This window comes from Gallus gallus, chromosome 4 (assembly GCF_016699485.2).
Source record: "Gallus gallus isolate bGalGal1 chromosome 4, bGalGal1.mat.broiler.GRCg7b, whole genome shotgun sequence".
NCBI lineage: Eukaryota > Metazoa > Chordata > Aves > Galliformes > Phasianidae > Gallus > Gallus gallus.
The window spans coordinates 46,024,605-46,051,219 of NC_052535.1; the positions used below are offsets into that span (position 1 = coordinate 46,024,605).

Here is a 26,615-nt window from a genome sequence, read left to right on the forward strand (position 1 = left end):
GCAGCCGCCCGCTCCCAGTTTTCCCGATATGAAGTCACCCTCCGCCAGAACGAGAACAACCAGATCCGTCCGTAAACACACCCACGGCTCTGCCGGAGCGGAAGCATCGGCGACACTCCTCTTGGCACCACGGCCACCGGGATGCTTCCAATTCGGGGGTACGGCACGCGCCTACCCTTAGCGGGGTGAGTTGCAGTAAGTCCTACATCCACCCCACGGGTGTTGCAGCAGCCGCCCAGCCCTGCCACTGGGACGTGGATCCAGTGATCCGTGCTACGTTCGGGATGCGATCCACAGATGGTGGGGACGATGGGTCCGGTGCTTGCTGTCCCTTGGGGAGCTCGCAGCCCCTTGCAGCTGCAAAGTAACACTACAGGTATCACGTGGCAATTAGCATCACTTACTGGGGCATTTTCCACACGGCATGAAACACATTTTAAAATCCTGCTCATGGAGGGAGATGAATACAGAAGTATTTGGCCCCCATAGAAGTATGAGCAGAGTGCTTTGCTGGGAGCTACAGAGCAAGGGTGTGAGGGCCAGGATGTGCCTAAAAACCCTTTCTTAGTGCTAATGCTGCACGCCGGCCCTGTCCCACTGCCACCACCCCTACTGCTCCTGAGCCAGCGGTGCCGATGGCAGGCACACAGCAGGACTTTATAGCAATAACAGTGTTTTCTGGGAATTCCTGCAGCTCAACCACGGAAGTGCTGAGCTATCAACAACGGCAGCACCCCAGTTCTTCCTGAGCAAGAACCAGCTGACTTTTATTTATGTGCGCAAAGGGAATGCAGAAGGGAAGAATAAACGGGGCAAAAGGCAAACGGCTCTTGTGGCATCACAGCGTTTCTGCAGACCAGCAGAACTGGTGGTATCAGATTAGTCTTTCTATGCAAGAAACCTCACTGAAACAAAACTCAAAAGTAGACCACGTACTGAAAATGAGGCCTCTTAAATAATTAAAACCACAGGCTGCGCTTCTCAAAGGCTTCCCACATCATCCTCATGTCTCCTTGCATTTTGTACCACAAATCTTTGCTTTAAGAAGCCAGATAATGTATCTACAAACCAAAACAAAGCCTTCACGTGCTTCGTATTCATTGCAACCTGCGCGCCATGCCAGGTCCGTGAAAGCGATGAATGAAGCTTTCAGTCACAGGATGAAATGAGAACTGCCTACACAGGGCCAGCTCACACTGCAGCACCTTTCCAGAACAGAGACCACAGCAGTGAACCTGGCTGCAAGCCTCCTGCCAGCCCCTTCTGGACACAGCTTTCTGCAAGCCACACACAGAACCACATATGAGGTGAGAGACGGTTGCAAGGATTGCTCTTGGCCAGCAGGTTAGCTACCTGCTGTAAGGATTTACTGCATTATTTGTAGAGGATTAATTCAGAAACATTTATGTGTTTTTATGCTTGTTTCCAAAATCCCTCAGTACGAGGTTCCAAGTGAGACCATTTCAAGTGGGAGTAACAGCTGAGCAAACCAATAAGCCTTTAGAGCAGCTGGTTAGGTGTTAGAAATAACTTACAGTTTAAGTTCTTGGCCTGGTTTAATACTCCAAGTATGCAATTCATTTATTAAAAGCCACTCGGAAAGTAGGAGAATTAACCTTTTTAGAGGCATTTTTCCATCAAAAGAAGGCTGTTTACTAGTTACTCAAGGTTTCTTCTAATGAAACAAGCAAATCAGCAGTAAAATATTACTCATCATTTATTCACCACCACCTTTCGCAGCAGAGACAGTTCTGTAATGCAGACCCAACTGGGATTTGATCACTCTTCACGTGAAGTGCTTTAACGTTATCGTGTTTTACGCAGCAGTTTGAAAAAGGAGCTCACTGTGTCATGACCGAACGTTAAAGACATTTTTAAAGCTGCTTTTATGAAGCATACCTTCTTGCCAGAGCTGCTCTCTTTCAATACCTTTACTACTACAGCTATCATTTACCCTTGTAGTCTCAGAAGTTGGTATGGCTTCTGATATTGCATTAAAATTCTCAAACCTTTAAATGAAATTTAAACCCTATCTGAAAGACTTTTACAGAGTCACCCTTAGCAATTCTCTCCCCAGGCATTAACAGAGATAGAATAGTCATTTGGTGTTCAAATCTGTTAAAAATAATATTTAGAAGAGGCAGTATCAACAACTCCTTATGCAACTCTGGCATTTCCGCATTGAAGCTACAACTCTGCTTCTCATTCCATTAGCTTTCCCCAGAGGACAGGAACTCCTATCAGCAGAAGTTTTAAGGTGGTTTGCTCACACACGGGTGTCCTAAAGGATGCTTAATGATGCTCCAGTATCACTTTTTACTGTGCTTTTTAAGCCAGCTATGAGCCATAGTTCTATGCAAGTAAGTACACACCACCACTTAAGTCCAGCCCCCAAAGCATTCCTGGAGCTATGTATAAAAATAGGAACCAATTTAATAGCACATCTTTTGATTCTGGTCTACTGCAGATGAGATTCATTATCAAAATTTTCAAATAAAGTTTCCAAGAAATACTTCCAATTCAAAATTCACACAAATACGATGTGTACAAAGGATAATAAATATTTATTATATTTACAGCATGTGTACATGGGACAAAGTTAAAACCTAAGACATGCACAGATATTTCAATTCATTATTACTTTTTTTAATGACCGAGCTGGTCAGTGGGTTCATGGGATATCTGTAGGCACCTTTAAGAGCTCCTCTACTTCTTCCTGCAAAGCTTCAGCTTTTTCAGACAGCAGCATCTGTAATAGCAATCAAATAATTAGGAAATTAAGACAATCACTTGCTACGCTGTTAGGATTAAACATCAATGTTCCTTTCCAAGTTTGTATCTGGTCTAGAAAAATGAAACAAAACAATGCTGTTGCTCACAGGACTGCAGCACTCCAAGGACTAAAATCTTCTTATGGTATTATGCCAAGACCTTGTACTGTTTACTGTTCCAGATCAGCAACCAGAACATTTCTGGTCTTCACTTCTCCAATGAAGAGAACTCTTTACTACCACCACACACAAACAAAATTGGTTTAAGTAGTTTATATTCGCCAATCATTCAAGTGCATCAAGGGCTGTAGTTGCTGAATTCACTCCCCTTGTAATCATCTTAGATAAATAACATGGTTAAGAAAGTGAATTCACTAGATTAATACCGATCACCGTTGCCATCGCAAATATTCACAAATGCCTTTATTTCTAAACCGAATCTTCCACTTTCTTTTAATGTTATTCAAATATTCACTTTTGAACCTTTGAATCCCTCAAGTAGTTTCTTTTAACATCCTTGCTTACCTTTGCAGACGAAACCATTTGTTTGGCTTGACGTCGTGACAAATGCTCGATCGTCTTCACCAGAGTTTCTGGATTTGCATTAGCTAAGTGTGCTAAAGTTTTGTACCCTGCATTATAAAGCTGTTTAGCTCGTGCCTGTAAGCCAAAAATTGTGTTAGGTTATTATAAGAGGCAGTAAGAATCCTCAGTCCGAATCTCTGCACCCACCTCAAACATTTATATATATTTTTTTAATATTGATCCAGGTTCCCTTTGATCCACCTTACCAAGAACAGCACATCTCGTAAGAACTGGCGCTAGCAACCCAGAAGTACTGACTTAAACCTGAAAAACCTTACACAGTTCTAAGTAAACCAGGCATCACTACTTCCTCTGCACCTGCACAGTACTGTATCTGCCAGCCTCATTCTTTTTCTGTCATGTTTTCTGCATTTGCTGTCACTGACACAAATCACTGCCTGACCTTCTTTAGAAGATCTAAATGAAATGAGAGCTCGCTGTGCCTGAGAAGCGTTGCCCCTATTTCTCCTGCAACTTTTAATACCACCTCATGAGCTTCCACAGAACTCCAGATAAGACTGCACTTTCCTGCTCAAAGCTTATTACTATTTTTTTTTGCTTTAGCCAACTGTATCTTTCCTTCTAGTTTTATACCAAGTCATGGCTGTTAGCTCACAAGGACAGGAGAGATTCTCTGGAATTTGACAGCTAAAATCAGCATGGGAGTAGACGTGACCTGCTTCTCTTTACTAGGCTTGGTCCTGTTGTGGTATAAGGATGCAACGCAGCCAAACAGTATTTACTATATACAGAGTCTTTTGGGAGTAACGTCTTTTGCAAAAGTTACAGTGATAGAACTTGTATACAAAGTTTAAGTCAAAATGCATTTCTAGGCTAGTTTTAAGAGCATTTGGTAATGCCAAGGCTCTAATTGCCTGAGTAATCATTCCTACCAGATGGAAAAGTGGTACAGTGCCATCATATATTTGGTCAATCACATTTTTTCTCCTATTGTTAAGACAGCAAGGAATAGAAAATTTTATTTGACAGCATAGATATTTTTAAGCATCCAGCAGAAAAACTTACAGACAATACGTGAGTATTTAGTGATGTGAAGTGTCATAGGTTTGATGTGAAGTGTCATAGGTTTCACAAAAAATATCCAATAAATGCCAGCAAACTTTTTCCGTACTGTTTTACAGCTGTATGCACAGCATGACTGATAACTCAGAACCTGCCCTTACTAATAACCAATGGGAAGATTATGGTTTGCCCTCTGGCAACTCAAAATCCTAAGGACATTTTCTCATTCATTACAGTAACCCAAATACTGATTCTATCAGTTTCCTACACACAAAGCTATGTAAATCATGCCTGTTCAAGATGACAGTATTTGCTAAAAGTACCAGCTGTCAGTATGGTTTTAATTATGGGTTAAAGGCACCTTGATGAGAGCAGTACATTTCAAGAGCAATCTGTACAATGCAACTTCAGCGGATCATGCTGTTCAGACTCCTCTTGCCCTTACAGACTTGAAGCCATGAAATGAAGACCCTTCTTCTCCCTTTATACCAAATTCAGGCAATTTCATACAAAAAGCATCCAGCCGTAAGTCTCCACAGATTTAATTTTTCAGCATAAAAACTCACTGCCACCAAATCTGCTGACAAGCTGATTTCTACAGTACGCTGGAATAGAAAAGACAGGTCCTTTTCAAAGGAGGTCCAGTAATGACTCACAATCCTGCACTCAGTTCCCGCAATATCTTCCTAGTTGAATAGGAGCCCTCAGATCAGAAACTAGTCACATTTCTCATCTGAAATACATGCACCAGCATTAGTGATACTAGGAACTTATGTTCCCTATGTAACTTCCCATATTTCTATAATAATTTTCTAACTTAACCTCAAAATAAACTTGGCCTGGGCTGTGTACAGTTGAGCACAAAGCTCTCAATTAGTATGCAAATGCAGTGTTTTCACTCTTGCAGCAGCAGCAACCAAAAGGAGAACAGGACTGGCTCCAGCTCACATTTCCCTAGCAGTCCCTGACATCCCACACTGCTGTGAGGTATCTCTATGATGCCAAATTTGGAATAAAAAACCAGCCTGGTCTTCCAGAGATACTTCAGTGATAATAACATTTAGCACAAAAGTTTGCCTTTGTCCAAGATAGGTTTACTTACCTCTAGAACCCCTGCTACCTCCATCAGAGGAATGAGCTCTGTCTTAACACAGTATGTCAAGCGCTTGGTAAGTTCTGTCAGCAGGGCTTTATAAACCCAGAATTCCTCCAGTTCCTGCAGAGACAAGGACAATTAAAAGTCAAAGTAAAAGATAGTTAAAAAGACAGTAAAGAAAGACAGTGGGAAAACTCTTCTTGTTTGTTGTTCTTCCAGCTTCTTGCAGAGTCGCATTTGGTGCTCAGCTAAATCTGGGATAGTTCTAAAGGATGAAGAATGCATTATTTCAATGGAGAAAGAAACAAAGAACCAACCAAGACAACTCTTTTCTCACAGTGACATTCTACAACCAGAAGGCCTCATCTCACAAAGGCAAGCTCATAATTTTCCATCAACTGCACTTTATGACACTGATCAATGACGTCTAGAGTAAGTACTCTTACATTTTCTGTCCATCAAGCTTACTGTTAACACAAGAAATATGCACCATTGTATTGGCATGCTTTTCTTGACAATGTATAGTTACGAACAGGACAGGTGAAATGCAATGTATGCATTAAGTTTAACATAACAGAAGAAAATTCTGGGTTTTGCAAAGCCAATCAAGAGAAGATACTAGGAGATATTTAACACACTACCTCACAGAAATGTAGAATACAAGAGGCAAACGAGGCAGCAGATGTAAGGAGATTCTGCACATAACCTCGGGACATGTTGAATTTCTCTGAGACGCTCCATACGTTGGTCTCTTTCAGTAGGGCATACAGGACAAATGACAGGTAGAGCCTGTTCACAGCAGTACTGTCCACATTCTAGGAATAAAACAAGTTAGAACTCAGTACCCCCTATGAAGTTCACAATTTCCTGCTCATTCTCCAACAATTAAGTCTTTACATCCCTGTTTCTTCACATCTCAAATCCCAAATACATTAAACATTATGAAAAACAAGATGAGGTGAAAAGAAAGTTAACGAGTAAAAGAACAGTAATAATTACATACTTTCAGGAAAGTAAGCCAGCATTTCTGAACAGTCGAATTACAAGACTACACTGCTGTCTCAGGTGTAAGAAAATCTCCAACCTACCTTTCTGATGGCTTGACCAGAGGCCTTTTTTGCAATAAAGCTCTCAGGTACTCCCACCATATCTGCTACTTTTTGCTCTGCTGAACTCAGCTGGTTGAACTTAAGGAAGATTGATTACAGTCAAAATCATATCTTCATAACAAGTAATTAGAAATTAAACGTTACAAGTCACAACAGCTGTAGACAATGTATGTATAGTATATTTAGCTCTAAAAAGTAATTCACATCAAATTTGTTTAATACGCGTACCACCTGCAGGCAAATAGCTAATTTTGCTTTCCCTTCTCCTCCACAAATGAGACACTTCCAGACTTCTTCACCTTTAACTCAACTGGTTTAAGGCTACATATACAGATGCACATGAGGATCACATGAGGAATGAGCGTGTGATCTGAGACAGCGAGCATGGCTTCACCAGGGGAAGGCCATGCTTAACCAATCTTGTGGCCTTCTGTGATGGAGTGACGGCGTTGGTGGATGAGGGGAAGGCGACCGATGTCATTTACCTGGACTTGAACAAGGCCTTTGACATGGTTCCCCATCACATCCTTATCTCCAAATTGGAGAGATGTGGATTTGATGGGTGGACCACTCGTTGGATAAGAAATTGGTTGAAAGGCTGCAGCCAGAGGGTGGTGATCAATGGTTTTATGTCCAGGTGGAGGCTGGTAACAAGCGGAGTCCCCCAGGGGTCTGTCTTGGGACCAGTGCTCTTTAACGTTTTTATCAATGACATCAGCGATGGAATCGAGTGCACCCTCAGCAAGTTTGCTGACGACACCAAGCCGAGTGGTGTGGTTGACATGGAGGAAGGAAGGGATGCCATTCAGAGGGACCTTGACAGACTTGAAAGGTGGGCCCGGGTGAACCTAATGAGGTTCAACATGGCAAAGTGCAAGGTTTTGCACTTGGGCCGGAGGAACCCCAGGCATCTATACAGACTGGAAGGAGCAGTCCTTGAGAACAGCTCTGCAGAGAAGGACCTGGGGGTCCTGATGGATGACAAACTCAACACGAGCCAGCAGTGTGCTCCTGCAGCTTGGAAACCAAATGGCATCCTGGGCTCCATCATGAGAGGGGTGATGAGCAGGGACAGGGTGATTGTCCCTCTCTATTCTGCCCTTGTGAGGCCCCATCTGGAGTACTATGTCCAGGTCTGGAGCCCCCAGTACAGGAAAGACAGAGCTGTTGGAGAGGGTCCAGAGGAGGGCCACAAAGATGATCAGGGGGCTGGAGCACCTCCCCTACAAGGACAGGCTGAGGGAGCTGGGCTTGTTCAGCCTGGAGAAGAGAAGGCTGCGAGGTGACCTCACTGCAGCCTTTCAGTACCTGAAGGGAGCCTATAAACAGGAAGGGAGTAAACTCTTTGAAAGGGTAGATAACAGGCAGGACAAGGGGGAATGGTTTTAAGTTGAAAGAGGGAAGATTTAGGTTGGATGTTGGGGGGAAGTTCTTTACCAGGAGAGTGGTGAGGTGCTGGCACAGGCTGCCCAGAGAGGTTGTGGATACTCCATCCCTGGAGGTGTTCAAGGCCAAGTTGGATGGGGCCCTGGGCAACCTGGTCTAGTAAATGGGGAGGTCAGTAGCCCCGTCCGGCAGGGGGGTTGGAGATTCATGATCCTTGAGGTCCCTTCCAACCCAGGCCATTCTGTGACTCTGTGATTCTGTCATTTTGTGATGTGTGCAGCTGCTAAACTTCTGGTGTATGTGTACAAAGGTTGTGTACTTTTTTTTTTTTTTTGAAATGCATACACAGCTTCATTATTAAGGTGCACACAACATCACATTTCTCACCTCACCTGATAATGACAGTTAGTCTATATAAAATACAAGATGACTCAGTTAAAAACCCTGGAGAATTACCAGTAGCTCTTCTACGTGCTCTAGTATTTTCTTCCAAGTCTTGTTATTTACTTAAACACATCTGGAATTTAAGTTCTTCCCTCTCAGATAGTGATCAATGCTAAGATGGAGTTGTATAAAAAGGGATCAGTTTCAGTTTCACCAAATATTTCAAAAATAAATAGCTCCATGACCAAAACCCACAATTTTTTTCCTGTACTCCATGCTTAAGAGTTGTTCTGCAAACTCCAGGATGATTTTATACAAGATTCAGATAATTAGTTCTTACCAAACATGTTATTGAAATCAGAAGTCTGCTATTGAAAGTAAAACCATGCTTTTAAATATCTGTATCTCATATCTGAATTCTAGGCTGACTTTTCTGCAGTCAGATCTGTGGCTTCTTTACCTATCAAATTGCTGAGTATCGCACATTAACAACCCCAGTTATACAGACTTCAGTGCCATCATGCTGCTGTTTCTCACAAAGAGGACAAAATATCAACAAGACAAATTAGATTCTTGAGGTAAAGAAAAGCACTTCTGCCCTATGATTGGAAACATTCACATCTTTACCTTTTCATCAAAGCATTACTGTGCTAATTACATTCTGCATGTATAAACACACTCAAAATCCACTAAACAGCATTAGTATACACCCTGATCGATGTTTGGAATGCAAATCTCACCTGCCTCAAGTATATCATCCAATCTGGGCTGCAGTTGGAAACCATGTCATACGGAGTAGCCAAATAGAGAAGATGAAGACTGCTCTCAAGAACCAGCCCTTCCAAGCCTTTCCTCAGCTCTTTGTAAAGAAGATTGCAGTACGACACATCTATAGACCCTAAAATAAGCACACAATGCACAGCAATTTTAGGTAGGCATACGGAGTTAAGTGCAATAGATTCTCACATGAAGCCATCATTTGGTTTTTCCAGAAAAGTTTGTTGGCACTGCAATCTTAATCCAAGAGAAAAGTGTAGCCCAAATAATCATTGTAATCTATCATTACTGGTAAAAAGGAACTGCAAGAAGTCTGCACTCGCTGATTTCCACATACATTTTGTGTGCTTTTGGAACACTTGGATTACCTTCTTTCGAAGAAACTCTTGTAAGTTTTACAAATTGAAGCTCTCTCTGTTTCATACAAGTGCTTTCCTTGTCCTACATCTTTACGCTACGGGATGAAAAAAATCATACTTTCTGGTATACAATTTACATTAGATTTGGACCACATGTAACATTACTTCCTTTCCCCATCAGTCTCCTTGTAGGCTAAAAAATAACATTCCTCAAAACACCTACTTGTAAAAATGAGGCTGTGAGTAATTTTCATTACAAACAGTAGATCAAATTAAGTCATTAATTTTAATACAGTTCTGGTTTGAGTCGTCTTGTGATTCACATTGTTGAAATTCATACCCGTAACATTCAGTCACATACTGCTTACTCATTCTTAATTTCAGTCCAACACGTTATTTAGTGACTAAACTAGCACTGGGCGAGCTGTATTTTTTAATTGCTTTCTCAAAGAGAAGAGAGAAAACTACATTAAATGGAGGTAAGGCTGAGATGAAAGGGTTTGTTGAAGAATAAGATTAATCTTACCTTTATATGTAGCTTTACCCAACAGCGTGACTGTTAGTGTACTTTTGGAATTTTGATCCTTTTCCATTATTTTTCCTTTTAAGAGTCCCTTTTCTATTAGATTTTCTAGTTCATCTCTAACGATCTCTGAGAGGCTCTTCTCTTTCAACAGCAGCTGCTGCTGGACACCCAGCAATGTATGGCACATAAAACTGTACACTTCCTCTTGGGTAACTGCAATCTGTATAGGATTTGGAAGTGATGAGTATGTTTAAACGTGTCATCACACATAAAAGAGCGTGCTATTCAAAACAATTACTCAGACTACCATTTAAGTCGTTTATAGAGAGCTAAATGAGGAATAGAATAGACAGCTGATCATTGATCCGATGGGACAGCATGTCCATTTGTTTATTATCCTGACTATTATGTTAATTTGTTTAGACTGTTGCTAGTTTGTATTTTTAGAATCTAGTATCAGAAATGGAAGTATTAAGACATTGGAGAAGGCAGACATAATGTCGGCCTCGTCCACACTGGAAAAGCATCACGCTGTGTCACTGCTTTTTGAGTGAGAAAAATATTATTCACAGTTTTGCATTTCTCATCTGAAGGGAAGCTGTGTCGAACTTAGCTAAGTTCAACTGTTGAAAATATCTGGTTTTCCTATAGAATCAAGCAATACGATATTTACTGCATCCTCCAAACACTTTAACCGCTCATAATACTTAACTATTACCTTCAATCCAACCAATGACAGCAACAGGTACTGCATTCCCTTGGTGATCTCTGGCAGAAGATTGCTGTAACAATTCTCCAAAGGACTGGTTATTAAATCTCGAACCTAAAAGGTCCCAAGAAATATATTGGTACAGAAAAATATTGATGTAATAGTTTTAAACAGTTCTGAAGTATTGATACTCGTGATTCTGCTTATCAACAAAGTATCTGCAAACATCTAGCATTTATAGCTGATGCACGAAAACAATCCATGTATGACCAAAGCAATTAACAGGTATTACGTAAGTCAATTACTTCAAACAAATTCCACAGAAATTAGGCTAAGGAGCTCATCTACTCCTCTTTATCTCACCAACTTAATCCAATGACTGAAACCACCAACAGCTTCATAAAAGTTACCAAATGTTTGTCTTTTTCCTGCACTACGAGAATACTTTCACCAGCGTTGTCAATCCCAGCTCGACCAGCTCTGCCAATCATTTGTTTGTATTGATTCTTCTTCAGGAACTCACTAGCAACATAAGGGGCTCTTAAAATCACCCTGTAAAAAAGAAAATCATTGGGAAGTTGTGCTTCATATTGAAATTACCATAGTTGCAATATCTTAAAAATGCATTCTCTAGATATGCTTCATGCTTTGCAACTAAGCTAAGCAAAATTAAGCGCACTTGTTTTGTTGAACATCTAACTTGTTTTGAAACATCTAACACCTTGAAGTTTGAACCACAATCCATTCCAATTACTTGCTGCAGAGCCTTTGTATCTTAGTCAGACACAAACAAGGTTGACCCTAAGTCAGCAATGCTACAAACAGACCACATTTCTCTGTTAGGAAAATGAAGTTCTCTCCCCTCAGATGTGTTATTCAAACAGACACACACAAAATTGGATTCTCAGCAAATAGTCTTTGGTCTTAAAGACCAGGCTTTGGTCTTAAAGACCATGCCATAGCATCAATACCTGTGTAACAAGTGCTAGCATATTCTTCTGGTAAAATATATTTAAACATCATCTCCTTATAAAATAATTATTTTAGGACTTAAACGTTATTCTTGTGAGAGCATTTTAAAAGCATCATAATCAGCTCACTATTACTGAATACTGAAGAAATTTCTCAGTATAGTAAAAACTCCTTCATCCATTCAGGAAAGTGGTCCTCAACTATGCATTCTGAGAGACTTGCTACTCATACACTTTTCCTAGGTGATAACTTTGCAGTTTTAACTCTGTCCTAAGCTCAATGTGTTAAATTACTTCCTCCTGAAATTTCCAAGTAACAGCTGAAAGATATTTAATACAGCTCTGATACTCCAATTTAAGGTTTATTATCATTATTTACAGTGCAAGAATGAAACAACGTAATATTTTTGGTTAACTGACCTTCTGGCTGGCAGGTTGACTCCAGCAGCTAACGTAGCTGTGCAAGCAAGAAGACACAGGACACCTCTAGAATATGCCTCTTCTATACTCTTTCTTTCATCATTTGTAAGGCCACTATGGTGATAGGCAACACCAAAAGGAATTGTTTGCCTCAGAACAGGACAGATGCTTCCATTTCCAATATCCTTTAGGTTCTTAATGAGGTCCTGTTTCTCTTTCTCCCTGTGAGCTCTGAATTCTCTTTGAGAACAAAAAACATTTCTTCAGACTTTGACCAATTAATAACCACTTTAAAAAATTAAGGCAGACGGATCTTCTACATTTCTGTTCACTATCCATTCCTGCAACTAAATATGTGAGTTTGGATAAAGATTTGTTTCTCATAACAGTAATACAGAAGTAGAGACTGAAGTCACCCACAACTGATTTTTTTGTTGTTGTTTGGAAGCATGGGTACAGAAGGCATCAAATATTGATTAGGTGTGTATCAGGCACATTGAAGACGAGAGGGAAGGTCAATATCAGCTTATAGCAAAGCCTATAGACACAAAAATTGCTTCCAAGATCGGTGGCAGGGGAATTTGAATATCGCTGTAATTTCTTCCTACGTACCATTTAAACTTTGCTAGACTACAATTATATCAAATCAAACTTATATCGAGTCAAACAAATCTCAATTTCTTTTGTCCATGAAGCCTAGTTTAGTAATTACATCCTCTAAGTAGAGAATGCTTGACCCTTCCATATTCAACTAAGGACATACGTGACCAAATACAGGGCTATAGAGAAAATGTCTTTAAGTAGCTTGTGGAGTTAAGTGCCAATAAGACAAGGTTAAATGCTTATAGTCTACTTTTCTCTTATTATGCTTTTTTAATTTGTTCTCTATTTATCAAATTTGCTGAAACAAGTTTGTAAAACAGTTCACTAATAAGCCTTGAACAGTTTTCTGTAATATATCCAGTTAATAGCTTCACATAGTTCTGTATATTCAAAGCACACCTCATCACCCAGAAAAGCCACTACCATACTAGCTAAGATAAATCCCAAGTTCTAGCCAACAATTCCATACGTAAGAAAAAAATCAGGAGATAAAACATACTTGTTCAGATACTTGCAAACCATTGTAGCCACATTTTCACAGTTCTTTTTAGTGGGACAAAAGATTAGGCAGGAATATTTTGGAATAACTTCAGTAACCAGTGCAACGATGTGGTCAGGATCTGCTTTCTCCAGACTACTAGAATACTATCAACAGATTGACAAACATCATTTTTTAAACGGAGAATTGAATTCTTAAACTCAGCAAGCACTCAGTACCCGTTCTCTGCCTTCGCTAGGGTATTCTCCACTTGCTTTAAGGTGACTTAAAAAACAAGGATTTGTAGGATGAACTTCTCCCAGCCAAACACTTTACAGTTTACCAAAAGATTCAGCTCAGTATAGCTATATAAAAATCAAACGCTCCTCTTCCTCCTCCTTAATATCTTTATCTGTAGTGTCACAGTAACAATGATGCTTGTGCTAGTGGCAGTATACCATCACTCACTACTCTCGACATTAAAGTGAATCCAAGTCAGTAATAAGCTCATAACAATGAACATACATTCTATTATTTAAGAGTGATAAACAGCTGAGAAAATCTACCCAAAGACTTGCAGCAGTTAGTTCTCTGCAATTTTCAAGCCCTTTACTACTCACATGGGAGAATACTGAAAAGAAAACAAACAAGCCCCACCTTCTACTTTAAGAGCAGTAAAAATGTTAAAATACAGTTAAATATCTGATATTTAAGGGACTTTTTCCTCCCCCCACGTTTGCTATTGTCTCTGTTTTATGCATTATAAGTCAACTATGTTATTTCTTCTGTGAAAGCACTGCAAAGACATCAACGAATAATGATGTTTTATCATCATAATTCAAAGAAACTTAGATCTTACCTTGAAATTAAGGAGACGTGAAAAAGTAAAGCCATTTTCTGCTTTGCTGTCAACTTCGTAAATTGTATCTCTTATCTTTATATATTCCTTTAACTCCACCTAGATTGATTTAAGCCAGAAACAGAAGCAACAGTCAAATTACCCAGGTGAAGCCATTATTAATATGTAGCTGTTTTTTTTTAGTAAGCATCATGCTCCACTTAAATACATGCATGCGTTTTTTAAAAATAGATCTAATGATCTGCTCTGACAAAAAAAAATGCCTAATTAGCTAAGAATATGCATCACTGCTCATACACAGTTCTCATGATTGAAGACTACTAGCTCAGGTTCCACATCTATTACACGAATAGTAATGATTTATCACTAGTTCAGAAATGTAAATATATGTATGTACACAATACACTGTATGGCAAACCATGAAAAAGGTTTTTGTTAGTACAACTGCAAGCCTTAGCATGCATAGTGCTTTAATTTTTAAAGCATCATGAAAGTAAACACACAGCCCACGTTAAAGGTCAGAACAGGGCTGCTATAATTTTAAAGCCGGAAACAATATTTACTGTTTTACAACATTTTGTGTACATACCGGTCTGAAATTTTTAGTATAGTACTCTGCTTGCAGGAACTTTTGCAGGTCTCCAACATTATTTAAAGTTGCACTCATTCCAACAACGTGGGTATTTTCTGTAAGACACAAGGTGAAATGAGTTTATTTCCATGGTCACCATTTCAAACACTTGGCTCAGTATTTAACTCATGAGCCTGCTTATCCACTATTAGCATTTACTTGAAGTGCCAAATCAGCAGGTTTCAGGTGAATATAGCTAAGAAACACTGCCTGAGATGTAAGCATAAAAAAGGAATCCTTCTCTGTAGAGATGTTTAATGGCAATGGCTAAGGGGCTTCTATGAAGAAATGGAAGATGTTTGACAGTGCTCAGAATTGCTCAAAGAAATCTCAAAAAAGCTTCATGAACGCTCAGCCCATCCCTATGGGGTAAAACAACACACGCAATCAAAGCAGTAAACAATCTTAGGTCATGGACACAACACATTTTCCAAAAGCAGCCAAGATAATACAAATCTAGAAAGCAAAGCCAAGTCTTGTTTCTACAGATGACCATAGTACAATATTTCAGAGGCTGACTTACTACTGGCGTAAAGTATTTTTGCAAGAGTCATTTCCAGCACTGCTCCACGACTTCCCTCACCAATCATATGCAACTGCAGACCAGGAGAGAAAGCAATCCAATGTTATTACTGGGTTACAAATACTCCCACAAAGAGAACGGTGCATTTCTAAGTAATTACGAGTTGTGTGTCTGTCAAGACTCCACCTAGAGATCCACTTGGTAAACTGACTTGCTAAGCTTCTTCCCTAAGTATTGCCTTAATTTATACGTATTTAAGAATCACAGGACAAAAGATCGAAGAGTATAAGCAGCTAAAATTTGTGTTCCATTTAATTAGATCAGAAGTGTCACAGAAATAGGATCTCTTGCAAGTACAGAATTGGCATGGAGATGAAGCAACCTAAACTTACCTTGTTCAACTTATTCTTAAGAAACACTTATTAGGGAACCTAAACAAATCTTTTCTTAGCAGGCAGGTGCTACCAGAAAAAGCCTAACTTATTTATTAAGCCTTTTCACACTTAGAGAAGTGTTTAAATAAGGTCAGCCTGGAGCATTCCAGAGCTGAACATCCAATTTTACACGTTACACATGTGATTCAATGCCACAGGTAACCTTTAGCAGTAGAACTCAGTCACATCACTAAAAAGCAAAGCAACAGGTAATTCTCAGTGAAATGTGACTTCCTTGTCCCTTCAGTACACCAGCCTTCAAATCCCAGGATACCAAATTCGGGCACACAACACGCATATGCAAAAACACATTCCACACAACTCAATATCACTTTTTCATTTTTGTTACTTTGTAGAGCCAAACTGAGAAACAGTTAATGTATAATTAACCACTAACACAGCAGATACGTTAACACAGTCTACTGTGACAAAGAATACTTCAGTTGATGAATAGAAATAACATCCATCATAATGGGCATTGGTTACAGATCAGTTTTCTGATCCCAAAGGACCAATGCAGTAACGAAGTTATACTATTTGTGACACGGTAAGCCCTGGAAACTAAACCAATGAAATAAACTGAAGCTATTCATGGAAAATCTTGCAACCTACCTCATCTACTACAACTAGACCAAGGTCATCAATCCTATCCGTTTCAATCAAAGAATTCACAAGAGCATGTCCTTTTTCTATGGTGGCAATATAAAGTGACTTCTTTATTCTTCTCTTGATGGGTGGAAATCTTCCCTTACTTCCTGCATATTCTTCAACCAGGAAACCTAATTCTATCCCAAAGCTTGATAAACCCCAAACCTGTAAAAAAAAAATATGCAACATCAGTTGGAAAACAAACTCATGCTCATTCTGAATTTCAGACCTGCCTCAAATACCCAACCACACATGTAACCTACCCGTGCCTGCATTAACTGTGTAAAGAAAGCAAAACATCAGCTATGACTACTTTCCTCAGTTGAAAAGCAAAGGCATTCACAAACTTCATCAAGGGTGGTTTAACTTTTCCCTACCTTCATTCTGATTCAGTAAGAGTAGTATCTGTTTTTATTACAGTGGTACTTTGCTAGAAGGGTTGATAGCAAAACACACTGCATAAGAACAAAAATACAGGTGACACTGCAGAACGCTATCATTGCAAGAATCCGCCCATTTCTTATTACTCAGCACATTGAAGTGATAACCACAATATTTTCTTAGAGTAAAATTGAGTCTCAGAGCAGCACTTAAAAGCAAAGCAACTCATTTCCCAGAATGTTCTCATGGAGAAGTACAGTTACCTAATGTTACTGCTAAAATCAGTCATACAACAAGGCACAATGCAGAAGATGCACAATACCAGGAACTTTCCAGACCTTTTCTTGGACAATGGCAACATACGGCAGGATCATCAGAACATCCTTCTGCCTGCAGAGTAATTCCTGGAGAATTAAAATCTCAGCAACAAGTGTTTTTCCACCACTAGTTGGTAACGAGTAAATCAAATTCTTCCTCTGCTGTAGAGATTTTAATGTTAAGCAATCGTGCTGCCATTCTGCAAAATTAAAAAAGAATTATTGCCAGTCCTTTTAAGGGTATGTTCATCCCCCATAAGGCTCTTTGCCCATGCTGTATAAAACCCACCAATTCAGCGTTCAGGAGTTTTCTTCAGTTAGGTGCTACAAACCTCCCCATTTTCTCAGATCTCACACAAAGAAGTCTTCCTGTAAGCCACATCCTCCTCCTCCACACTGCTGAAAAACAATTCTCTTCTGACATAGCTTAGCTATTATTACCTTAACTTTCTTATCCTTCCTCCTCTGGGGTTCCAACACGACTTAGGCTTTTCCCTTACATGCAACAAGTAGTATTACGTTATCCTACTTTTACACTTGAAAATATTTTTATTTAAATATTTAATTTGTGCAACAGGCAGTAAATCAACCATAAACAAGTAATTTTACACCACAACGGATTAAAAAGAAATACTCCACTTATACTACAATTGTTTGCTTTGAAGAAGCCATAAGTTCTATTACCATAAAGTGTTTCAATCCCCCGAAATTGCCTGAGGAGATGTTTAACCTTACTGGGTAATCCATAAAACGGGCCTATATCAAAAGACGATGATCCAATAGTTTCCCTAGCAACAGAAATCTCTTCAGATAAAATAGCTTCTTTAAGCTGCTTGGTCTTTGAGACCTTTGGAGTCTGGGCTTTGGCATTTCCAGTCAGAGCATTTTTCAGATGATCTTTAAGACTCACGCTTTTACATGAATCACACACAGAGCCCTTGGAAGATTTTGTGCTTCTGTTCTTGTGTCCAGAGTCAGGACACGGAGATGACGGACACTGGATTTTGTCTAAGGAGGAATTCTCCCACTTATCCATCCTTTCTGTACCCGCAGACCTTTGGGAACGAGAAGAAAGCTCACGCGTTTTCTCCAAATACAAAAGCTGCGATGAAGGCAATTCATCGAAAACAGAATCACTGAGGTCTTCATCGGCATCTCCAGCATCATTTTCATTCATTTGGAAGCCATAATGTTCATCCACTTTACGTACACTACTATCTCCTGCGGCATGCAAATTGCCTTGCTTGCTTTGGTCCATTTCCGACTGAAGATTCCCATGTGCAAACCTTCCAGCTGCTTTCACGTCCAGGCCTTTTTCCTGGGAGTGCTGGGGCTCTGCATCAAGAACTTGAGCCAATAAGGAATCACTTTCATGAAAGCTATCATAGTCACCAAACATATCCTCTTCGCTGTCATTGTTACACTGTGAAAACAGAACAATAAGAGAATTAGCACTGCGAGGTAACAAGCCAGAAAAACCTCGGCATCTGAAGCATAAAGCGTAATTCCCGTAACTTCTGCAATTTATCAAGCAATTAATCTGTTTTTCCACTTTGCCAGAGAAAAACAGTTCAACTTTTAATTGAACGTATGCTTGCAAATGAGTGAAATGCAACACAGCGTCAACGAGATCTTTCTGAGGTTTCTAAGGCCGAACACGCCCCCTGCTCAGATGCTCCCCACCACCACAGCCTCACTCCGGTTCCCCCGCCCCAGCGACCACCCTCCGTACCAGGGGCTCGGCCGGGGTTCCCTCACCCCCACCACTGGGTCTCTTGCGAGCCAGCGGCGAGGAGGTGGCCCCAGGCTGCGCAGGGGGGTGGCTCCGTTTGCGAGCGGAGCTGATGCGGCTCCTCCTCCGCACGGCGAGAGCGGGCTCAGCCATGAGGAAGGAGCCGGGAGACGTCAGAGCGGTACCGGGGCTGCACACATGACAGCTGACAAAGCCACGAGGAACCCAGCCCCAACGGCAGCTTCCGGCACAAGACCCAAACAAATCATACCACGTGAAAGGCGCGCAGCCAATCGCCTGCCTCTACTGGTGCAGGCCGCAGCCCCATTGGCCAGCAGTTCGTATTTCCGCTTGGCTGATGGGCGCGAGAGAAAGCTGCGCGCAGAGGGTGTTGGGAGAGGCCGACATGGCGGCGCTGGCTGTAGCGGGCGGCAGGAGGTGCTGCAGATGGGTGCCGGGTGAGCGGGCCGTGCATTGCTCCTTTGCCGTGTGACTCTGCGGTAGCTTTAGGCTGCCCTATCGAGCTGCCGCTGACGGTGTTGTCTCTTTGCTATGCAGCTTTGATGTGGGAGAGGCCTTGTCGTCTTCAGCACCAGCAAGCAGCGGCCGAGTCTGACTTGGTAAGCGTTCCTCATCTCGCTCCCAGGTGTGCCATGCCTGCTTTCTGGCAGCTACGTGTGGGCTCTAATTCAGTGGGTGAGCTGGTCAAACAACGAGGAATGAAAACGAAGATAGCATGCTATGCCTGCTGCTCTCATGATTGAATGATACATTGCTGTGTAGGTTACTGTGTTTACCACTACTTCTCACTGTTTCTGAAATCAGCTGCTAAGTGTTAATAAGTGCCCCATCTAAGGCTTAGCCTGCTGCTATGGATGTGACTTTGCCATGCTGTTTAAATAGCTCTGCATCTAAAAGAATTATTTTTCTCTGAACTGCAGAATAGTTTGGGTTGGAAGGGACCTTACAGCCTGTCCAGCCCCAACCCTTTGCCATGGGCAGGGTTACTCCCCACCAGCTTAGGCTGCCTGGGATCCCATCTCATCTGGTCCTGCATACTTCCAGAGATGAGGCACCTGCAGCCTGAGCCAGGGCCTTGCTGCCCTCCTGAGTAATACATTTCTGCTTTACATCTAATCTAAATCACTTCTGCTTTAGTTGTATGTCAGTTTCCTTGTCCTACTTCTATCAGATCATATAAAAAGTCAGTCTCCTTGTTTCTGTGCTCCTTTCAAGTGCTAGAAGGCTGTACTGAGGTATCCCTAAAGCCTTCTCCAGACTAAACAAGCTTAACTCCCTCAACTTGTCTTTGTAGGAGGGGGGCTCCTTTTGGTTTGAAGGCATTTTCTTTCCTGAGGATCTATGTGGAAATCAAGTGCAAGCTGACTGTTTTCTTGCAAATCTAAAACACTTTAGCTTGTTGTCTAATTACAGCCTATAGAAATGGAGAATCCATATGAAGAGCCTCCTAAAAGATGTATATTGTGTGGAATAAATGTGGACTACAAGAATGTGCAGGTGAGTGCCTTGAACATGTATGCTTATGTAAAAGTAATTGGCCTATAGCATTCAAGGGCTTGGGGACAGAAGTCTGAAGTTAACGCTGCATGATTAATACCATCGTGTAGAGGATCTAAGATCTGAAGTAGTGTGTGTTTACTGCTAAGTCTAGTAATGTAACTAGTTACTTCAAATCTCTAGGCCTATTAAATGAAATGCTCAATTCTAGTGTGGCTTAAATGATGGGGTATGTGGAAGCTTCTGTAACAAACAGATTCAAATATGAGAAGGTTAAAGCTTTTACAGAACAACCCTTACACTCTTGTTTTTGCTTTCTAATAGCTTCTGTCCCAGTTTGTTTCTCCATACACTGGCCGCATTTATGGCAGGCATATAACAGGTATGTGGGATACTACTTACTGTTTAATGTTGATGTCTTCTAGAGTCTAATTCACCTAGCAGATATGTTTATGGAACTGGATGTTACTGGTTGTGCAGTAAGAAGGCTTTGACAACGATAGAGCAATTTGTCACTAACAAAACTTCTTCCTCCAGTGAATTATGGCTGAAACCAGGCAACTAAAAAATAACTTATTTGTTTAGGCTTGTGTAATAAGAAGCAGAAAGAAATTTCAAAAGCCATTAAAAGAGCTCATATACTTGGTGAGTATTGTTATACTTCAGAGTATTTGGTAAGTCACACTTATCCTTTATTTAAAAAAATCCTCCATTTTATTTTCTTACAGGATTTATGCCAGTTATGTTTAAGAACCCATCATTTCTTACAGACCCCAAGATTTGTAATGTTAAGTATTGAGAATAACATACTGTAAAGAAATAAAAATAAAACAGCATCATGCTGAATAGTTCTCTACTGGTGTGAGTAGCTGGAACAGTTTCTTGGCTCAAAACTTATTCAGTGGCACCTATCTGAGAGGTAAACTACTTAGCAAGCTTTTGTGGTTAATGATTACCATGATCACGGTGGTAAGAAATAGATAATGGTGGGTGACCAGGAGAAACCCTTTTCAGCTGTTGCTCTTCCTGGGCATTCAAGCTGACTTATGGGGATCATCTCTGAGGAGAGGGCCACCATGCAGTCAATGTGCATAGCTAGCAGCCCACCGTGTGACAACTGTGTGATCAACTGCTGACTACCCAATGGGAGGGGGGTGTGCTAGGGATGTGCTGTTGCCCCTGACAAATAAAGGAAGCCCTGATGAACCATGCACAAGTGCTCCTGACAACCAGCTGCTGCCCCTGGCAACCAAAATTCGTCTGTGAAGAGGCTACAAATCCAAGGAGTTCTGAGGTAGAATGGGTACTTTCTCTGCCAAATTGCAGCTGTGCGGGTCAATGAGAGGTCTTTGACTGACTTGCTGCCTCCCTATGGACCAACATGATGTGTTCTGAGAATACTAATGCACCCTTTAGGATAGATCCTGAGTTGAGAGGATTATCATTCTAGACTGTGTTTACCCTTTGGAAGTGTAAGAAGTGAACTGATTGGTTGATAAAGTGTTTTCCCCTGAGGAGGAATATTTTAATGGCTGGTATACTGCATCACTGGTTGAAGGGTGGGTGCCAGTTGCAGTGTGGAGTCTAAAGTTAACTGGAAAAAGCATGAATAATTTAATAGCAGATAGCCCTAGATGCACAGACCACTAAACCTATCCAGAGGTCTTGCTGAAGTTGAGGTTTTTTTCCCCTTCCATTTCAGAAAGGGACAATTAAGTACCAGATAAGCTAAGGATAAGTAAAAGTATTAAAAACTGTTATACATAAACAGCTATTTCTGAGATAAATCTGATTTCATGTTCTGCACATCACCTTCTGCTGAGGAGAGGCTCATTGTTGGAGTGGTCCTGAAATCTTCAGCAGCAGCTTGAAGTTCTATCACTGAGGCATTAAGTGAGATTATCTGAATGCTAACACAGTGCTAGCATAGTCTTAGAACCCTGAGATAGAGAATACAGACTTAACTCTGCAAGGCAAAACTAAGGAATGTCATTTGGACTCAGCTTGACTTAGGCCAAACAGGATTTGTGTATTTAAAAATACATCTTTGTACTCTACAAAAACTCAGTAAGCTATTTCCATCCCTGCAGTACAGTAATTTGTCACTTTAATATGCTGGCAGTAGCTTTTTGTACAAATACATCTGGGCAAATCAGAAAGTGGGAGAGTATGAATATTCGTTTGTATCTTTAGGGTTTTCCAATGCTTCCTCATCTGTTTCAGTGCTACTCAGTGCGAGCTTTGTTTCCTGGTTGCAGTCTTCTTCATCTTGATGTAATTCTTGGTCAAGTTGCAGTGATCTTAATTTCTTCAGTGATTTTGGTCCTGTCGTGGTGACTTTGACTTTGCGCTTGGTTACTAGCTTTGTTTCAGCTTCAGTGAAGTCCCTTTCCTCTACCATGAGAGTCAATTTGTCCATGATATTAATATTATGGTCGATCTTACAACAGTTCTTAGAGATCCTTCCCTTGAAGGAAACAATACATGTCTGAAGATCAGAACTGGGGAAAAATGTTCTCAGTGCCTGACAAAGCAAAACGTTTTCCTTTGGTTCCTCTAGCTGATCTTTGTTCCCTCCTGAAAAACAAAGGTTATAGACCCTCTTGTATATTTCCACCAATACCACTCTGGTTTCCTCAAGTTCACAAGTGTTCTTTTCCATCAGTGAAATAATTTTGCAGTCTTACCAATGCTAGCATTGGGCATAACTTACCTGAAGAGATTTTGTGTTGCTTTTTTCTGTTGATTTCTTCTTTCAATTGGCTCACCTCTGTTAGGAGCTTCTCTACAGATCGTTCACTGACTTCTACATCAGAGCATATTTTCTGGAAAGAAAAATCTCACTTGAGATCAGCTGCATTAACAAAAGTAAATTTATCTTTAGCAAAACCTGTAAAGCTACTGACTTTCTGATATTGGCAATGGTATTAAAAAGCTGAAGTGATGAGCTTGAAGTTGGTTTTGGAGATGAGAACTTCAGCCTTGTATTGAGTGAGGTGCAATGTCTTTTACTTGTCCTTACCTGCCCAAAAGAGCTCTAACAAGCTAGAGATGATAATTTCCAGAAATAATCCTCTAATTTCTCACTACTTGATCTTTAAAGTTTATCAAAGAAACTTCTATTTGCAAGTGTTATGTAAAGCAAAGAACTTTCTGATCTTGCATTGTACCTCCAACTTGGTGCAGGATACCAAACGCTTTGACCATTTTGTATTGCTGAAAATATCTGTGCTGTGGCTGCTCTTAACTGACCTTCAGCTCCTCCTGCAAGGTGGCATACATCTCATTTATCTTGTGAACCTCTTGTAAGGATCCATCTTCATAAAAGAATTCTGACCTGTAGAAAAATTCAGTTGTATAACTGAAAATTGATTCCAGTGGATATCAATACTGAAAGTAACTTAATTAAATAGAGAAGCATTCTAGGTTTTCATTGTTTTTTATTTTAGGATGAGCTATTTAGATTTTCTAAAGCTTATTTTAAGTCTCTTCAAGAGACCCCTTTACTGAAGATGGCACTGACTGATGCATAAAATTGTAAGGGGAAGGGGGAAAAAATGGCCTGGACCTTTACTCTGAAGTAAGAAATCTCGTATGAACTGCTCATGTTAGGCTGACAATCTGGACTTCTTTTATCCTAGCAATAGCATTGCATATCTCTTGTCACCAAGACTTAAGTATTGTTTCCAGTTGTAGTTACCTTATGTAGGCTGGTGCAGTGCTAGGTGCTTATTCTGAGACTGTTCTCACTGCCAATACATGGATGAACTAATTTTGAGGTCCCTTGTAAAGGGCAAAAACTATAGGAGCAAGTGTAGAAGTGAGCAGTGCGTAGCTGTACCACTACTCTGAGTACTTAAAAATCTTCATTTGAAGGAAGAAGCTATACTAACCTTAAAGGAAAGCTACAGATAGTAGTATGTAAGGTTTATATTTTACCTGTGTTGTTTTACTGCTCTCACAAAGCCAGAAGATGCACAGGAACCAGACACTGTTCTGTAACCTTGCTGTTCTGCCATACCCAAGTTGGTAACAACTAGAGGAACTTTCTGAAAAAGACTTAAAGAGCATAAGTATGAGAAAATGCTGCATTAACATTTAAGCGTACCTCTTCAGTATTTCAATGCTCCCTCTCACTGGGCATCACAACCAGAGGTGCACAGTATAATTCTTGCTGAACGTCACACAGGTGAATAGACTTTGAGCAGCAGTTCTTTACATGGTTTAAGCCTGCATTTGGATGTCAGGCGTGCACTAATGCAGCATTTCCCTGTTAAACCTGGCTGCTTAGCAGCCTGTCTCAATAGCTTCATGAAGCCTATCAAAAGCTGTAATTAAAATAAGCTAGTCCTAATAGTAACTCAATTACACCCATGAAAATAGCAAGAGTCAAATCAAATAGGTTATTTAATGGCTTTGTTAAAACTAGAAAACAGACTGGTTACCCTTCTTGTGGCCGGTGTAAGGCATGTTCTAGCCTGTAAGTTGAACAGCTTTCTGTCATCACACTGGAAGTTAATAGAAGGAATACAAGGCCTTGGTTTGATAGGTGTGACTGCAAATTCTTATGCAGAAGTCTTTCCCGGAATGTCATGATCTGGTCTGTGTTGCGTCTGAATTTGTACCATCCTATTACACTCTGCAAACAGAACAAAGTTTATCAGTACTGCTCTTAAACTACAATGTCTGTATATTCCATAATGGAACAAAGTGGGAGGTTCAATACAAAGGCATTGATCTAAATGGTTCTGTGTACGTATTTAAGTAGATACTTAACTTTAAATGCCTGGAATGCCTGAGACTATTTTCTAGTATGACAACATCTCTTGTTCTTGACAGACAGTTTTCTGTGGTTATGCTCAAGTCTGCAAAGGTAGTTCGGCTACTTAGCCACTTGCTGCTTTTCAGCTTCTACTTTCCCCTTGAGAAATGTTCTTCTCTAGAGAAGACAGTATGTGAACTTGCTTCTGCTTAACCGAGGGAGTGAACTGAAAGTTGACCTCAACTGATCTCAGTCTAGAAATCAGTGTAATTGATTTTTGGATGTTGAAACAGTTCACTTAGGAAAAATAGAAGAATGAAGTTAGAACCACAGAATCATACAGTTGCTCAGGTTGGAAAAGATCTTAAAGATCATCAAGTCTGACTTCAACCTAACCATACTACCCTAACAACCCTCTTAAATCATGTCCTTGAGCTCCATATCCAGATGGTTTCTAAACGTGTTCAGGGATGGTGACTCAACCACCTCCCTGGGGGGCCTATTCCAGTGTTGTGGCAAACCTTAGTTGAAGATAACCTAAATTAGTAGTAGTATTTTTTTGGGGGGCAGGGGAGGAGATTGTCTTGACAAGCAGTATGTTGGAGTAGATGTGGAAAAAAAAATACAACCAAACAGAACAACCCCCAGAAGTTGGGATAGTCCCTGGGCACATGTTAGATTTGAAAATACCTTCTTACGGCCTGACAGTATTTTCTTCAGGGCTGGTTCATTCAGTTCTCCTGCAGAATTATAAAAGCTAAAAAAAAAAAAATTAAGACAATTAGGACTTCTGTAAAGTGCCTTTCTGGCGATGTCTGTATCTATTAATTTGCAGAAAGGTTGCAGAGGGAAATCGTGTTGTGATTTTCCTCTCATCAGGATGTAAATCTGCATGGCTGTGTTCCTATTTACAACAGAACTTGATACATCCATCTGTGAAATGACTCCTGATGCAGAACTACCAGGTGTTCCTTTTGCCCCACTCAGGACCCTGTGTTTCTATTTTCTGATTGGGTGAGGGGTCAGGATATGCTATTTTAGAAAAGTAATGTTGTTTTTTTGCAGCAGCAGACTGACACCGTTCTGCAGTTCATACAGTTCCACAACTCACTAGGGTGTGGTGTGCCACATTTCTACTTTATATAAAGAGATACAAGCAATATGCGTGGAACTAACATAGGAAGAACAAGGCTTTTAGCATCTGTAATTCTACAGAGATGACGTTGCATCTATTATTGCATCTTGGTGATTTTCTCAGACATGTATTACAAGTTTAAACATTTGTTGAGTTAAAATTAGGTTTAATATTAACTTCTGCATCTTAAAATTTTCTCACCTGAACAGCTGGTAGCATGGAATATGCTTCTGTATATCTGAAATGAGAAAGCAATATTACTTGATCTGGCAGCTCAAGATGTACATTTTTCTGTATGCTGTCATGAGAATTATTATAAGGAAGAGGAAGAACTTTAATGTTACATCTTTGTATCAAACTATTATCTAATTAAAGGAAATCTTTAAGAAACCTAACCCAGTTTTCTTTCCAAATGTAAAGGGGAACTGCTTCTATAAGTTACCTATTTTTGATACATTTTTGTTAAGCGGAAGATCAA

The 26,615-nt window shown here is 40.4% G+C and overlaps 3 protein-coding genes across 9 annotated transcripts in view; 1 reads left to right on the forward strand and 2 right to left on the reverse strand.

Annotated features, from left to right (window-relative positions):
* On the forward strand, window positions 1-21,096 carry MRPS18C (mitochondrial ribosomal protein S18C). Of its 2 annotated transcripts, XM_046940327.1 has the most exons (8): window positions 1-1,307; window positions 3,305-5,907; window positions 18,044-19,180; window positions 19,281-19,342; window positions 20,157-20,240; window positions 20,565-20,622; window positions 20,826-20,885; window positions 20,969-21,096. In XM_046940327.1, exons 3-8 carry the CDS (start codon window positions 19,081-19,083, stop codon window positions 21,037-21,039), a joined length of 435 nt encoding a protein of 144 aa, XP_046796283.1. In that variant the 5' UTR covers window positions 1-1,307; window positions 3,305-5,907; window positions 18,044-19,080; the 3' UTR covers window positions 21,040-21,096.
* On the reverse strand, window positions 2,546-18,973 carry HELQ (helicase, POLQ-like). 4 transcript variants are annotated; one of them, XM_420565.6, is made up of 18 exons: window positions 18,723-18,973; window positions 17,675-18,413; window positions 17,012-17,190; window positions 16,257-16,457; window positions 15,211-15,283; window positions 14,646-14,743; window positions 14,057-14,155; window positions 13,219-13,364; window positions 12,117-12,356; window positions 11,136-11,277; window positions 10,735-10,839; window positions 10,017-10,236; window positions 9,095-9,252; window positions 6,564-6,662; window positions 6,117-6,290; window positions 5,482-5,595; window positions 3,297-3,431; window positions 2,546-2,749 (listed from the first exon to the last, which is right to left on the reverse strand). In XM_420565.6, the coding sequence occupies exons 1-18, from the start codon at window positions 18,873-18,875 to the stop codon at window positions 2,672-2,674; spliced, it is 3,153 nt and encodes a 1,050-aa protein (XP_420565.2). In that variant the 5' UTR covers window positions 18,876-18,973; the 3' UTR covers window positions 2,546-2,671. The 4 variants fall into 4 exon arrangements, with proteins under 4 accessions (XP_420565.2, XP_040555071.1, XP_015131960.2 ...); XM_040699137.2 differs by lacking the exon at window positions 6,564-6,662; XM_015276474.4 differs by lacking the exons at window positions 17,675-18,413; window positions 18,723-18,973 and adding an exon at window positions 17,280-17,341.
* Window positions 20,911-26,615, reverse strand: part of FAM175A (family with sequence similarity 175 member A) — a 7,523-nt gene continuing 1,818 nt past the window's right edge. For all 3 annotated transcript variants that reach the window (XM_040698968.2, XM_025149647.3, NM_001031144.3), the window contains exons 3-9: window positions 26,339-26,375; window positions 25,693-25,759; window positions 24,686-24,879; window positions 24,180-24,299; window positions 23,493-23,577; window positions 22,954-23,065; window positions 20,911-22,817 (exon numbers count right to left, since the gene is read on the reverse strand). In XM_040698968.2, the coding sequence (XP_040554902.1) occupies window positions 22,393-22,817; window positions 22,954-23,065; window positions 23,493-23,577; window positions 24,180-24,299; window positions 24,686-24,879; window positions 25,693-25,759; window positions 26,339-26,375 (1,040 nt within the window). In that variant the 3' untranslated portion in view covers window positions 20,911-22,392. The remainder of the gene's footprint in view (window positions 22,818-22,953; window positions 23,066-23,492; window positions 23,578-24,179; window positions 24,300-24,685; window positions 24,880-25,692; window positions 25,760-26,338; window positions 26,376-26,615) is intronic.

Excerpts from the sequence above, each read along its gene's own strand:
- MRPS18C (XM_046940327.1), top strand. The coding sequence starts at position 19,081 with ATGGGCGCGAGAGAAAGCTGCGCGCAGAGGGTGTTGGGAGAGGCCGAC. Across the intron at positions 20,623-20,825 it reads TTATGGCAGGCATATAACAG|GCTTGTGTAATAAGAAGCAG; the intron begins GTATGTGGGATA and ends TTATTTGTTTAG. Across the intron at positions 20,886-20,968 it reads TAAAAGAGCTCATATACTTG|GATTTATGCCAGTTATGTTT; the intron begins GTGAGTATTGTT and ends ATTTTCTTACAG.
- HELQ (XM_420565.6), bottom strand. The coding sequence starts at position 18,875 with ATGGCTGAGCCCGCTCTCGCCGTGCGGAGGAGGAGCCGCATCAGCTCC. Across the intron at positions 17,191-17,674 it reads GGGGATTGAAACACTTTATG|AATGGCAGCACGATTGCTTA; the intron begins GTAATAGAACTT and ends TTAATTTTGCAG. Across the intron at positions 10,237-10,734 it reads TGTCATTGGTTGGATTGAAG|ATTGCAGTTACCCAAGAGGA; the intron begins GTAATAGTTAAG and ends AATCCTATACAG.